The sequence below is a fragment of the Gobio gobio genome (genome assembly GCF_949357685.1).
Source record: "Gobio gobio genome assembly, chromosome: 21".
Lineage (NCBI taxonomy): Eukaryota > Metazoa > Chordata > Actinopteri > Cypriniformes > Gobionidae > Gobio > Gobio gobio.
Window position 1 is genome coordinate 30,908,209 of NC_137117.1, and position 16,414 is coordinate 30,924,622.

Genomic DNA, 16,414 nt, shown 5'->3' on the forward strand with positions numbered 1-16,414 from the left:
CCCCTGCCTGTACATAATTAATGATTTACACATCTAAACCGAACAAGTGCATCATTGCACAATTTTACATGTCTCTCATTTGGCAAGAAGCTGCTGGGAATTACAACTTTCTGTCCGCCAAGCAGTGTTTGTTTTAAGTGTTTGTGTCTGACTGCTTCTGCATTTTTGCCAAATGCTTTGGATTATCAACTCTCACACCTGTATGTGAATGTTTACTGTCTGTCGGCATGCTGAAGGCTAAAACAAAGTCTAGTACAACAGAGTATAAAAGCACTGTGTTTTGCATTCAAAGTAATAACCTCCATTGGAAAAATTAACAATGGATAAAACAAACTGTATAGTAATTTTAAATTGCTATGTAAGGCAGAATAGTTTGAAGGATGCAGCAGAGATCATCAAGGCAACTGGACCCTCAGCCAAACAATCCAGAATTAGAAACACATGAAGTATTGAAACACTTTGGGATCTACATGCTTGAGGCACACTTGATTCAAATATTTCACATTGCATATTGTTATTATAATAAAAACAGAATCTGTTTCAATGCCAGAGCCATTTAGGTGCAGATGACAATAAAGTGGATGGCAGCTTTAAATAAAGCACTTGTAACTGCACAGCTGTTATAAAAGATTCCCATCTGATTTTTTTTTTACTTTATGAAATTGGAATTTGAATTAGTTCATGCTAGTGTGGTTTGAAAGTCCCTCTGCACAATGTGCATTGATGTGTTGCATTCTCTGTAAACACTGGGTCTTATTCACTTATGTGTTTATGTGCTCCAAAAATTGCTCAAAATTCCTGTTCTAATATCGATCTGGATTATTCTACTACAGATATATATCAGATATAGATATCATAGTACATATATAATTTAGTAGGTTTAGACCCCCACAAGGGGGTCTCAATTCGATCTAAAATGATAAATATTTTTTTTAAATAACTAGGAAAAAGAACTAGGATTATTATTAGAGAATATTATTAGTTATTAGAGAATAATTTTAAAGGTGTGATTTCTAGATCTGGACAGGTCATGCAATGAAAAAAAAAGTAAAATAAAGTATATTAAAATATAAAAACATAATTTTAAATTGTAATAATAATAATTCACAATATTATTTTTTTTTCTCTATTTTTGATCAAATAAATGCAGGCTTGATGAGCATGAGACTTTTTTCAAAAACATTAATGTGTCCAATTTTTGACCGGTACTCTATATAATCTGAAATATAGTCCTATACAAAAAAAAAAATTACATGCTGTGCAATATCAGCAATCATGTTTTCTGTTAAGAGGACATTATATTAAGGTTAATACAATATTTGATCCTGTTATCCTGTGAAGTTTTTTTGTTTTTTTTATCTCAGATTTGAGAATCATAGTGACCTGATACTGGCACACATAGGACATTGTGCATTGGGCTCTCACTTTATATTGTTTAATATGTTCTAAATAAACTACAAAAACGATATTGATTTTGTCCTGTTTTGTCCTCATATTCTTGTAGTTCCCTCTCAGTCACATACCTGACTCAAAGGTTCATTCATTATGCGGCTCATTATGAGGTTCTTTTGTCCTCTCAGGTGTGACTCATAGCATTATTCATGATCGTTCACGCCTCTTTGCATATAGGCTTTGTAAACAACAAGTGTCTTACAAAATTTAAATCAATATATTGTTTTAGGCTAAATGTTTTTCACATCAGTTTGAAGCAAAAAATCTAGGCAACAACCAGGGGCGGGTCTAGACAATTTTTCATTAAATACATGTAAACAGTGAACCAGTATAAATAGCCCTACATTGGAGGTAATAATACTGTATTTATAACAATACATATTATTCTGCGTGAAAAGGAATTCAATAACTCAACAGTAATCACATGGCCATGTGGTAAATGCAATGCAAGCAAGATTTTTTTCCGTCATAGTTGTATAGGTTATAGTTATAAACAAGATAGAGCAACTTCATTGACAACAGTGGAACGAGGCTTTTGAGCTCAGCAAGAAGATGTAGAAGTGTTTTTTCATATTTATATTACATAATAAATATATTATATCATTCAGTGTTTCCCACAGGATTTTGTGAGACTGTGGTGGGTAGACATTGGTCCGTCTAGGGGGATCCCGGTAAATTAACATTGTATATTTGACTATAAATTTAAGATTGTTCCTTATTAATTTAAGTTACAAAAGCTGTTGAATCTAGAGCAGTGAGTGATTTCCTTGTCTTTTGTTGTTTGATTAACATTAAAAACACAGACAGCAGGAATATTATGTTTGCTAGGATACTCAAGACGGGCATGTTGACCATTTTTGTGTGAATGTGTCCGTTTAAGCGCAAGACTTAAAAGAGACTTAATATCTGCGCGCTATCTGAGATGCGGGTTTGCGCACACACACACACAATCTTCTCACAGTGTGCGCATCTTCTCATTCGCGCTTCTGGCTCCTGAATGTTTAAATTGGCTTCATTTTAGTTTATTGTTGTGCGCAAATGTTTTTTTTTTATAAGCTTTAGCACAGAGAAACCAACCAACCACCCATCCACCCACGTGCCACCCCGTGCCACCCCTCTGGCAACAACATCCATTAGTCAAAAGTCTTGTGGGCACCTATTCACTGTGCATTTTGTGGCCTTAATTCAGTGACTTACAGTTTTTTCAAAAACCATGCATAAACATTATTCTCTCAAAAATATAAGCATATACATACCTGTACATGTTGCTCACATATTATGGTAGCCCAGTTTGTGCTGAATACAGTGTAATTAGACTTTTTCCATTAATATGTTTATATGTCAAAACTTGTAAAGGGCCCCAAAACTGTGCATATCTGGAGGGGTTTAGCCAAGCTCTATGGTATTGGTTGGAAACGTTTTTGTCCTTTGAATATCGTTGTGCACAATGAGGTTGGGGTTATAAAGCACAAGAAAGTATATGACCAGATTCTGTCTTTTGTCTTTTTTTGTTTTTTTGTTTGATGTAATGATTAATTAATTCAAGGCCAAACGCATCACACTCTTAGTCACGCAACTAGCCCTTGCATCCCCTTCTGTTAAGAGTCATGGTGTTGTCATCTCCCTTCATGTGATGTGACACTTTGCCCACGGTTTGTTCTATCTGTTCAGTCTACTTCTAACTTCAGTCTAATGATGATTCAGTGACTGAGCAGATGTTAAGTGACTTCCCTTTTTTGGCAAAATTGCTTTCCAGTGCTTAGTCATTAAGTTCAAATGGTTCCACCAGGGTGAACATTACTGTTAGAACTTTCAGAGTCATTATAGATTCTTCTAAATATTCAACATCAAGCGATAGGCTTCATTTCTGATGATCTGGGGAGCATGAAAAAGCCAAAGACCTAAATAAATGCATGCCTTAACTCTCAGATCTCAAAGGATATTGTTTTATTCAAGAGATATGATTGAAATATTTAGGCTGAATACTCTGTGTTTGATCTGAGATAGTATTATGTGCCACAAGCAATTCCGACATTCCTTTTTAGCTTTGATCACAGCTAATGAATTGCTGTGCAGAGGAGCTCACGATTCAAATGCAACAATGCACTTGCTCATAGAAGCCTTTTATTTTTTGCAATACACCACAAAGCAATCAAGCAAAACTAATAATGCCAATTGTAATGACTGTCCACCTTGTATTGAAAGGCACTTAGAGACAGTTTAGATAAAAGTATCTGTGTGATGACAAAGTGACCACAGAGAGAAAAGAAAGTCTATTTCATATTTTCACGTAATTAAGAGGTTGGAAATCTTTGTCAACCTGTGTCTCCAATTAAGACAGAGACAATGAGGTGATTGCATACAGAGAAAGGGGTCAGCCACAAAAGGTTTAATCAAATTAAATATCATTTATACAGCACTTTGTTTGGACAAAGACTACCATAAGGTGCTCTGAAACATTTCTTTTTTCTTTCTTCATCATAAATAAATGTATTACATCTAGACATTTTGCTGAAGGTTCATGGGAGGTTTTTCAGGTATCTGAGTCGAAGGATTTTTCTTTTCAATGGTAAATTTCCCAGCTAGCCTGTGCATTTGGAGTAATGTGAGGTTTATATACACCAATCAGGCATAACATTATGACCACCTTCCTAATATTGTGTTGGTCCCCCTTTAGCTGCCAAAACAGCCCTGACCCGTCGAGACATGGACTCCACTAGACCCCTGAAGGTGTGCTGTGGTATCTGGCAACAAGATGTTAGCAGCAAATCCTTTAAGTCCTGTACGTTGCAAGGCGGGGACTCCATGGATCAGACTTGTTTGTTCAGCACATCCTACAGATGCTCGATTGGATTGAGATCCGGCGAATTTGGAGGCCAAGTCAACACCTCAAACTTGTTGTTGTGCTTCGTGGCAGGGCACATTATCCTGCTGAAAGAGGTCACAGCCACCAGGAAATACAGTTTCCATGAAAGGGTGTACATGGTCTGCAACAATGCTTAGGTGGGTGGTACGTTTCAAAGCAACATCCACATGGATGGCAGGACCCAAGGTTTCCCAGCAGAACATTGCCCAAAGCATCACACTGCCTCCGCCGGCTTGCCTTCTTCCCATAGTGCATCCTGTTGCCATGTGTTCCCCAGGTAAGGACACACATGCACCCGGCCATCCACGTGATATAAAAGAAAATGTGATTCATCAGACCAGATCATCTTCTTCCATTGCTCCGTGGTCCAGTTCTGATGCTCACGTGCCCACTGTTGGCGCATTCAGAGGTGGACAAGGGTCAGCATGGGCACTCTGACTGGTCTGCAGCTATGCAGCCCCATATGCAACAACTGCAATTCACTGTGTATTCTGACACCTTTCTATCAAAACCAGCATTAGGTAACACTTTAGAATAATGGTCCGTCATTAATAACTATGCAGTAAGTAATGCAGGACTAATGAGTAGTACTACATTAACACTTCAGCTATTAACTAATATAGAAACAAACTTAACTAATCAGTAAGTAATATCAAATTTAGGAGTTAGTTCCTTGTTAAGTAATCAATAATTACTGTATGAGATTAGCCTCATTAAAGGGATAGTTCATCTAAAAATGAAAATTAGCCAAATGTCAAGTCCTCCTAGCTGTTCAGGGTTTATATGATGGATAGATGCACTTTTATGGCCTTCAAAAACGAACCAACAAGTCAATGCCATTATAAAGCTGGGAAGAGCCAGGACTTTTTTAATCTAACTCTGATTGTATTCGTCTGAAAGAAGAATGGCATATACATCTATGACTTGAGGGTGAGTAAATGAGTAAATGAGCTAATTTTCATTTTTGGGTGAACTATCCCTTAACTAACTGACAAATTATAAAGAACATTATTGTGGGTCTGAGATGTAATCAGTCATAATTTTTACTCTGAATAAAGTCATAAAATGCATCACTAATTACTCAAGTGTTACCTAGTCACTATGCAGGAACTACCAGTGACCCGGACCATTATTTTAAAGTGAAAAACATGTTTTACACTCATTTTATGACCACACTTGGAGTAAAAAAAGACAATTGCCCACATCTCAGACACGTTAATGTTGTAGTAATTAATTATTAATTATTTATAATTTGTCACAGTTACCTATTAGTTCCTGATACCAATCAGTAATTATTGACTATCTAATAAAAAACTATCTTAGTCCTGAATTAAATATTACTTGATATCTTGATATCTATATTAGTTAATAGCTGAAGTGTTAATGTAGTACTACTCATTAGTCCTGCATTACTTCCTGCATAGTTACTTATTAATGATGGACCATTATTCTAAAGTGTTACCCAACTTTAGCTTAGCAATTTGTGCTACAGTAACTGTTTGATCGGACCACACGGGCCAGCCTTTGCTCCCAATGTGCATCAATGAGCCTTGAGCCGCCCAGGACCCATCGCCGTTTCACCACTGTTCCTTCCTTGGAGCACTTTTGATAGATACTGACCACTGCAGACCGGGAACACCCCACAAGTGCTGCAGTTTTGGAGATGCTCTGACCCAGTCGTCTAGCCATCACAATTTGGCCCTTGTCAAACTCGCTCAAATCCTTACGCTTACCCATTTTTCCCGCTTCTAACACATCAACTTTGAGTGCTGACCTCAGTGACAGAGAGGTGTTTAGGCTCTAAAGCATCACTGAAGCAGCAAAGTCCAGGGCAGAGATCGCCCAATAAGATGGTGATATCAGATGCTGTGCGCTCTGCTTGAAGAGCTTACACTGGATAAAACTGAAAAGTAGTTCAACCCAAAATGAGCATCCTCTCATCATTTACTTACCCTCATGTTATAAACCTTTTAGAAATTTTGAAGAATGTCCTTGACCTTCATTTTAACATTTTGTATATACTGTATGCTACTGTTCAAAAGTTTGGGGTTGTTAAGATTTTTTTTTATATTTTTGAATAACTGAAGTCTCTAATGCTCACCAAGTCTGCATTTTTTTAATAAAAAATACAGTAAAACAGTAATATTGTGAAACATTAGAACTTAAAATAACTGTTCTCTATTGTAAAATGTAATTCATTCCTGTGATAGCAAAGCTGTGATGGCAAAGCTGAGATTTACAACAGGTACACATATACACTTGTTTATATTCTTGTTCTAATATCGATGCTACTGTAAGTTAGTGTATTCTCTATCTAACCATTTATATTTATATCCACATCTACAGTATAAGTGCTTTGTTCAAAATTTCTAATTTTGTATTTTCACAGAATAATGCTTGCAGGTTTAGGACAACATGGGGTGAGTAAATTATGACAGAATTTTTATTTGAATATCCCCCTAAGACCCACTGCTTTATCCAGTGCAAACATTGTTTAACATTATTAGCCAGGCATGGGCGTCGGAAGCAAAAAAAAATGTGAGTGGGTCCTCTCTCAGAAAAATTTTACTGGAGTAGATGCCATTTACATTAAGTACAAATATACTGCCTTGTTTAATAAATGTCTGGTTGGGACAGAAAAAAAGATGGAAATCACTGAATTATATAGAGCGGCAATAGTGTAGCGGCAAGACGCATGGCAGAAAGTTTCAACCCACTCGCTCTACTCCCTTTTCGCATCACATTTAAATCCGAAAGGCATTTATTTTCAATAAAAATAAAGAAAATATTAGAAAAGTAGAAATAAAGCGCCTAACATGTGCTTAATAATAAGTGTTTATTGGTTAAGGGTAGGTAAACAGACATGTGCTGAATTAGAAACGATATAAGTGAGTGGGTCCAATATCATTGGTCGTAAAAAGTGGATGGGTCTTGTCCCACCCACATACAATGGTTCCGACGCCCATGCTGCCAGGCCTTGAATAAAATATGAGAACAAGTCAAAGTTCTGTCTAATTCAACTGACATAAATTCAATGATGTAGTGGCACTGATGACCTCTCAATCCATTTTTAAAAAGAATTCCCTGAACTGACAAAACTGAAATTAAACGGCCTTTAAATGTAAATTAACATCGTATTGAAACGGCATATCTGCATGAAAAAAAAAACCTTAATAAATGTGCCATGACCTTGACAACTGATCATAGCTCATGGGATTCTTTTGAAATCCTTGGTGGTTTTATGTTTTAGTTAAGAGAGCAGACCACACATGTTGTAATGTGAGCACGCACTGCATTCAGGGATGTAAAAAAAAAAAGATTGATAGATGACAATAGATGCTATTTAAACTAAGTGCAAATAGCGATATATGCTATTTACACCAAGTGAAAATAACATTTTCTTAGTGATAGTAGATGATATTTACACTAGGTGAAATAGCATACTAAGTGAAAATAGTGATATATTCTATTAACACCATGTAAAAGAAGCAGTTCTTTGCAATATGTGTAAATAGTAATTACATACAATTTATACTTTATTTTGACAGATACATACTATTTGCACCTATTGCAATAACATAGAGTGTAGGCCTAAAGGATTATATTTATTAAAAAGATGAAATGGATGCCGCCTTAATGGGACAATAAAAGCCCTCCCTACACCTACCCCTAACCCTACCCAATAAATGCTTTTATTATTATTAAACATTTTGTTAGGCACTTAATTTCCATTTTTAGACAATTTTCTTAATTTTTATTGAAAGTAAATGCCTTTCCGATGTGAAATGTGATGGGAAAGGGGAGAAGAGCGAGCTCGGCAAAAGGCGGATTCGAACCCGGGTTGATTTCATCAAAACCTAGATTCCTGAGCCTTACGCTTTACTGACTATGCCACTGAAGATGTTTAACTATGCGCATCTTTGTTAATACCAGGCATTGTTAGGCGTATTTGCCAACAAGGCACGCTATTTGCCCTTGGTGTCTCACAATCTCACAGAAAAGCCATTTATTGAATACCTCCTGTCAGATGCTGTCTGTATTCCCAAGCATAGAGTAAAAGACATTTTAATGTTTTCCCTCTATGTGGGCATGATTTTACACAAAATACACATGTATAAGTTTTAATCAGTCACACTCTATGCTCTTTAATATGCCTGCTACTGTCTAGAGATTTTGCAAGCCCTGCTAATTTGCTGGTAAAAATTTAATTGCATAAATTTTAATAAGGGTAAGGAGTTAATAGCATAAATCTACATATAAACTGATATATAATGAGTCAATGAAGTCAGGCACCCGGAGTCATTGGCACATTGACAACGCACCAATGAATAATCAAATACATTTTGATATAGATAATACATAAGCCATTTCTGAAATCAAAAGTCAAAGGACTGTACAATTCAACCTGAAATTTGCACAAAATAGACAAAACAAACAAACAAAAATACCATTGGACGTAAGATCAAATTAGTCAAGCCTTTGGTGGGAAACTATACTGGTGTATTATGGTAAAGCTGCATCTTATAGTAAATGGAGGCCAGGCATAAACTGATTTAATTCTATTAAAATCATTTTACACAGGCAAGTAAACTACATAAGACCCACATCAAAAACCTCTAATGCTCAGGATGAATAGACATCAGCCAAAAAAGCATTACTACCGCCAAACAGCATTTACACTGAATTAAGCGCATGGCAAGGCAGTGCTAAAGATGTTATGCAGCTTCATATTCATTCCTCCATGTAATGTACTGTCTTCAGTCCAGTGAGAGAGGATGAATTCATTACAGCTCCTGTATCGATCTGACAGGCCACAGCTGAGTCAACTGGAAGAAAACTCTCTCCAAATGCCCATAAACACATCTTTTACCTCAAAGCTCATCCAGGGAGTTCATAGAAGAATGATGGATGGGTAGACAGATGGACAAACAGACAGGCAGAAGTACAGTACGCAGAGATGTGCATGGATAGATGGACAATCTGGACGGATGGATGGATGGATAGAATTCCAAACAGCATTTACACTGAATTAAGGGCATGGCATGGCAGTGCTAAAGCTGTTAAGCAGCTTCATATTCATTCCTCCTTGTAAGGCACTGTCTTCAGTCCAGTGAGAGAGGATGAATTCAGATGAATGAATGGACAGATGCAAACAGTTGGACAGAAAACCCATGGATAAATGGATGGAGGGATTGAAAGGCAGATGGACAAACAGATGAATGGACAAACAAATTGATGGATGTTAGCTCACAGACAGACAACCCATGGATGGATGGATGGATGGATAGCATGCCAAACAGCATTTACACTGAATTAAGGGCATGGTACGGCAGTGCTAAAGCTGTTATGCAGCTTCATATTCATTCCTCCTTGTAATGTACTGTCGTCAGTCCAGTGAGAGAGGATGAACTCAAATTAATGAATGGACAGATGAATGGATGGATGCAAACAGTTGGACAGAAAACCCATGTATAAATGGATGGATGGATTGAAAGGCAGATGGACAAACAGATGAATGGACGAATGGACGGATGGACGGACGGACGGACGGACGGATGGACGGATGGTCAGACAAACAAATAAGACAGACAAACAGATGGATGGATGGATGGATGGATGGTCAGACAAACGAATAAGACAGACAGATGGATGGATGGATGGATGGATGGATGGATGATCAGACAAACGAATAAGACGGACAAACAGATCAATGGACAGAGATGATGGATGGATGGATGGATGGATGGATGGATGGATGGATGGATGGGTGATCAGACAAATGAATAAGATGGACAAACAGATCAATGGACAGAGATGGATAGATGGATGGATGGATGAATGGATGGATGGATGATCAGACAAATGAATAAGATGGACAAACAGATTAAAGGACAGGGATGGATGTATGGATGGATGATCAGACAAACGAATAAGACGGACAAACAGATCAATGGACAGGGATGGATGGATGGATGGATGGTCAGACAAACGAATAAGACAGACAAACAGATGGATGGATGGATGTTCAGACAAACAAATAAGACAGATGGATGGATGGATGGTCAGACAAACGAATAAGACAGACAAACAGATGGATTGATGGATGGATGGAAGGTCGGACAAACGAATAAGACAGACAAACAGATGGATGGATGGATGATCAGACAAACGAATAAGACGGACAAACAGATCAATGGACAGAGATGGATGGATGGATGGATGATCAGACAAACGAATAAGACGGACAAACAGATAAATGGACAGAGATGGATGGATGGATGGTCAGACAAACGAATAAGACGGACAAACAGATCAATGGACAGGGATGGATGGATGGATGGATGGATGGATGGTCAGACAAACGAATAAGACAGACAAACAGATGGATGGATGGATGGATGGATGGATGGATGGTCAGACAAACAAATAAGACAGACAAACAGATGGATGGATGGATGGATGGTCAGACAAACGAATAAGACAGACAGATGGATGGATGGATGGATGGATGGATGGATGGATGATCAGCAAACGAATAAGACGGACAAACAGATCAATGGACAGAGATGATGGATGGATGGTCAGACAAATGAATAAGATGGACAAACAGATCAATGGACAGGGATGGATGGATGGATGGATGGATGGATGGATGGATGGATGGATGATCAGACAAACGAATAAGACGGACAAACAGATCAATGGACAGAGATGGATAGATGGATGGATGATCAGACAAACGAATAAGACAGACAAACAGATCAATGGACAGAGATGATGGATGAATGGATGGACGGATGATCAGACAAATGAATTAGATGGACAAACAGATCAATGGACAGGGATGGATGGATGGATGGATGGATGGATGGATGGATGGATGGATGGATGATCAGACAAACGAATAAGACGGACAAACAGATCAATGGACAGGGATGGATGGATGGATGTATGGTCAGACAAACGAATAAGACAGACAAACAGATGGATGGATGGATGGATGGATGGATGGTCAGACAAACAAATAAGACAGACAAATGGATGGATGGATAGATGGATAGATGGATGGATGGTCAGACAAACGAATAAGACAGACATACAGATGGATTGATGGATGGAAGGAAGGTCGGACAAACGAATAAGACAGACAAACAGATGGATGGATGGATGGATGGATGGATGGATGGATGGATGATCAGACAAACGAATAAGATGGACAAACAGATCAATGGACAGAGATGGATGGATGGATGGATGATCAGACAAACGAATAAGATGGACAAACAGATCAATGGACAGAGATGGATGGATGGATGGGTGGATGGATGGATGGTCAGACAAACGAATAAGACGGACGAACAGATCAATGGACAGGGATGGATGGATGGATGGATGGATGGATGGTCAGACAAATGAATAAGACAGACAAACAGATGGATGGATGGATGGATGGATGGTCAGACAAACGAAAAAGATGGACAAACAGATCAATGAACAGAGATGGATGGATGGATGGACAGACAAGATAACAGGTTAAACTCCATATACATTTCATCATCCCTTACATAAATGGCAATCATGAAATCATGAAATAACCAGCCATCCATTTACCAATTACTAGTCAAAAACGGTCAAACATCTGACACTTCAGTCTGTTTTTACTGTGAAGAAACACTAGTCAATGTCATCAGACAACATAGACACAAACAGAGATGAAACTAGCTCAAGCATTAAAGGCTTTCCAGGAACAACTGCATTTAGAAAGTGGATCCACTCAGCATTTAAAACAGCACAAGACAAAGTGATTAGAAAGATGCATATACAGTTTAATCCTGCCACCAGGTCGATGCTTCTGATTGGGTGAGTTTGGTAAAATGCTGGTCTAGCAGGAATGCTCTTCTCTTAAAGAGGGAAAGAACAGCATTGCAGAAGTAAACTGCTTACATCCTCATTCCTACACACAAACACATGATTGGTTCACACAATAGAACATGCAAGAGGGAGATAAAACAATACAAGGAGTGAACAGAGAGAACATGGCACAAACTTCACAGCTGAAATCATCAACGGCACTCATCCAAGCAAATGATACATCAGACTCATAATCATACACTTTCCTTCAGTGAGGGAGGAACAGTAAACACATTTGTGGCCTCCACACATGCTGGCAGATGGAGAAGGTGGGTGAGCTGGGTCTGAGTGGGTGATGGCCTAAAGACTCAGCACAGAACAGGAAACTGAGGCTGCCCAATAATTAGCCTCTGGTACATTACTATGCCCCATCATACAACATCATTACAGGACAACTAGACACAATCAGATGTACGGTTCAGTTCACGGCTGTGGAAAACCAAAATGATGCTTTAAGGGACAGTTCACCCAAAGATGAAAATTGTGTCATCATTTACTAATTTCTTTCTTGTGTGGAACAAAACATAAGATGTTTTTTAGAATGTCGCATTTCCAAAATATCTTCTTGTAGGCTCCACAAAAGAAAGAGCGTCATACAGCTTTGAAACGACAAGATAGTAAGTAAATGATGACAGAATTATAATTTGGGATTTTCTTTTCATTTTATGATTATCTACTTTTGAAATAATCATTTAGCTCATTTGAATTTGTTTTAGATCATTAGATGCGACTGCATGGTACTCTGGAAAGCAGACTGAAATCAGATTTCTTAAAAGGTGTCTTCATACAAAAATGCCGCCTGTTAATGCACTGACTGTCTGGGCAATGAAGCAGGAAGACAGCTGCCTTCGGTTTTGGATGCAGCCCAGTTGTCTGAAACCAAATGGAATTAAATTGGCTACATATGTGACCTTGCTATGAAATCCGAAGGATTGTGGGTAGATATATCCGTATTCTGTCTCTTTAGCTTACAGTATGTTGGCTCACATTATAATTATTGGATTCTCATTCTGAACTGATATTGGCGTACAACTAGAGATGGTGAAACCATCAATAATAATTGCTAAGATACTAGTTTATGACATCTGCAATTCTACAGTATAAAGAAGGAAGTGTGATAAATTGTGAAGGAATGATGCAACGAATGATCTTGGCACTTCCAGAAATGAGAAAACGGGGTAAACAAGAAAACACTGATTAGGGAAAGAGACAGGAAAAACTGCCATGATTAGTAAGATATAGATTTCTGACCCACCATTGTAGCATACACTCCTGAAACTCCAGAACCAAATTGATTGCTTTAAGGGATCGTTCACCCAAAAATGTTATTTATTTACCCTCATGCCAAAAGAAGATATTTTAAAGAATGTTTCTGTCCATACAATGAAAGTCAATGGGACCCCCCCCCCCCCCCCAATAAAAAAAACAAAAACAAACATTGGACACCATTGACTTTTATTATATGGATCAACATAAATACGCTGAGACATTCTTCAAAATATCTTCTTTTGTGTTCCGCAGAAGCCTTACAGGTTTGGACAGAATTTTCATTTTTCAATCAGGAAGTTCTGCCCTAAAACCATGCCACTGGTTGAGCCAGTGTAAGAAAAGAAAAGAAAAGAAAAGTTCAAAGGGCACTTTGGCTATACTGAATTGTCCACTCCTGCAAATAAACCCTTCATTCACTGTGCCGAAGGTCGTGACCCAGTGATCTGCTGTCAGGATACAAAGGTTTTTCCTTATCGGTCTCAAATAAACATCCATGACAGTGCAGCGTACTATTGGTGCACTGCATTACCAATACCACAGATTACAATTCCTCATTTTATAATAAAATAAAATCTGTCAGCTTACCTGATAATGACGTACATGACCAGGCAGTTTCCAACCAGCCCCACCACACAGACGATCATGTAGACCACTGCTATAGTGATCTTGACGCCCCTTGGGAAGAAGCTGTCGGTCCCATTGTCGGTGCTGACGTTGTTCTGGAAGAGGGACTCGTTGTACAGACGGAAGTGTCTGAGGTCAGCAAAGCCGGTAGAATCATTTAGGAAATCCATGAGTACAGCTATTGTGCACACGCACACACAAACAAAACAACAACACACACAAAAGCTGAGTGAAGCACATACTACATACTGTCTATATCACATGAAAACAGGCATACAAGGAGACTGGTTTTAGCTTGGTCTATCTTACATAAACAGGTAAATGATGTGATGCTCATTTTTTTGTCCAGATCTACTAGGTTGTTAAAGAAAATTCAATTCACCCAGACTTGGAAGTAGCCAGTGACTTGAATAAACATGATGAACATGTTTTCAAGTTCTGAAATAAAATAGATTTTCATATCTTTGTGATAAAAAGTAATAAATAAATAAATATTCCACATTTAATTCTTAAGAACTTCTCTCTTCTCTGTGTCCAAATCTAGTTCCTACGCCTAGCATTGTATATTACTAATATTGTTGGCTCTTTTGTTCCTCCTTTGTAAGTCGCTTCTTGGAGAAAATCATCTCCTAAATGCACGTAAATGTAAACAAAAATATGCAGTTAAACAATATAGTTTTAAAATATAAATATATGAAAAACTTTGTCCGCCAAATCAATCAGTCTGGTGTAACCAAAAAGCAGGCAGCCATTTTGTTGTCATGTGACATGACAACAAACCACTAGCCTCCCAAGTTTTATGAAAATAGAGATTTCGACCATTACAAAAAATGCTTTGTTAGTTCAAATTGAGTATCCCTGAGAAAAACGTATTGACATGTATAACTATTTAAAACATTTATTTTACCTTGACAACATGTTTGGAAAAATGTTTACTTAAAAAAAGAAAAAACGTGAGCACAACTAAGTTGGAATGTGTGTTTTAAATTGGATTATTATTATTTATTTTTTTGTTATTATTATTTTTTAAGATTTCACGTTATCATCTCAGACAGCATTATTCGTCATTGACTCAAATACATTTAGCCACAGTGGATGGGGTAGAGGTGATATGCCAGGCGCATAGTGAACCATCTACTGTACTGTCAACAGTTTGCGCATGAAATACATCACACAGTTTGGCTACACAGAAAACAACCGATCCATGCGAAATTCCTGTTAACGTCCACACCGGACCAGACAAAAAATATACAATAATTTTTATCACATCGCTTCAGGGGATTCAACTAGAGCAGCACATACCGCTGTTTGAAGAAATCCCGTGTGATCGCTTATGCGTCCGACTCCTGTAAGCACGCGACGAATTCTTGTTTCCGCTGTTCTTTCTGTTTTAAGCAGTCTCTCAGCTCTGTTTCCAACAGCCAAAGATATTCACATCACTCTGTATCTCAGGAAAAAGAGAAACATTTTTTTTTCTGAGCGAGCCCAGTGGGAGGGGGAGGTGCGCTAAAGCACTTGCTTGTTGTTGCGAATCTTCAGCAGCGACTTACATCTCCACTAGGTATCTTTCAGTCTCTCTCTCCCTCTCCCTCTCTCTTCTGGCACGCGCTAACCCAAACGCTGATTACGCAGGGGTGGCGCGCGCATGCAGGTGTCAGTGGCACGCGCGCGCGCGCGTCTGAACAGGTGTCTGTGGTGGAGTCTCAGTGTAACTGTATGTTTTATTCTATCATGACACTTGTATGTACATGTAAAATAATATAAAACATGTAAAAACGGTTAATTGGTTTCATTGACCTTATAAATTACTCAAATATATTACGTGTAACGGGGCAATGCATATGGATTGAGGTTATTATCATCTAAAACTAAAAGCATAAAAGTATATTTTAAAAAACATATCTTATTTCAGCAAACCACTAAAACTATAAACAAAATCTTGATAAAACTAAAGACATATTTAATACAAATAACTAAACCTTCCTTTAAAATTAAAATGGAAAATGATTAAAATCTAATTCAAAATATTAACAAAAACTATAATAGTATGTCAACTATATATATATATATATATATATATATATATATATATATATATATATATATATATATATATATATATATATATATATATATATATATATATAAACACTGGAATGAAAAATCTTTCTTTTTGAAGAATTAAGTTTTTTTATCATTATGTACATAACTGTTTTATGTTGCATTTTTTATTGTTTAGTGCATGATTACTGCAATTTTTAGTGTGTTGTGTTTTACCCTTGAATTTTAACA

At 37.6% G+C, this 16,414-nt stretch overlaps 1 protein-coding gene across 1 annotated transcript in view; it reads right to left on the bottom strand.

Moving 5' to 3' along the window:
• The window catches only part of oprl1 (opiate receptor-like 1), a gene marked incomplete at both ends in the record, with an annotated part of 58,879 nt that extends 44,587 nt beyond the window's left edge, over positions 1-14,292 (bottom strand). Inside the window, one exon of the mRNA XM_079803719.1 lies at positions 14,084-14,292. Coding sequence (XP_079659845.1) covers positions 14,084-14,292 — 209 coding nt within the window. The remainder of the gene's footprint in view (positions 1-14,083) is intronic.
• Between the last annotated feature and the right edge of the window lie 2,122 nt (positions 14,293-16,414).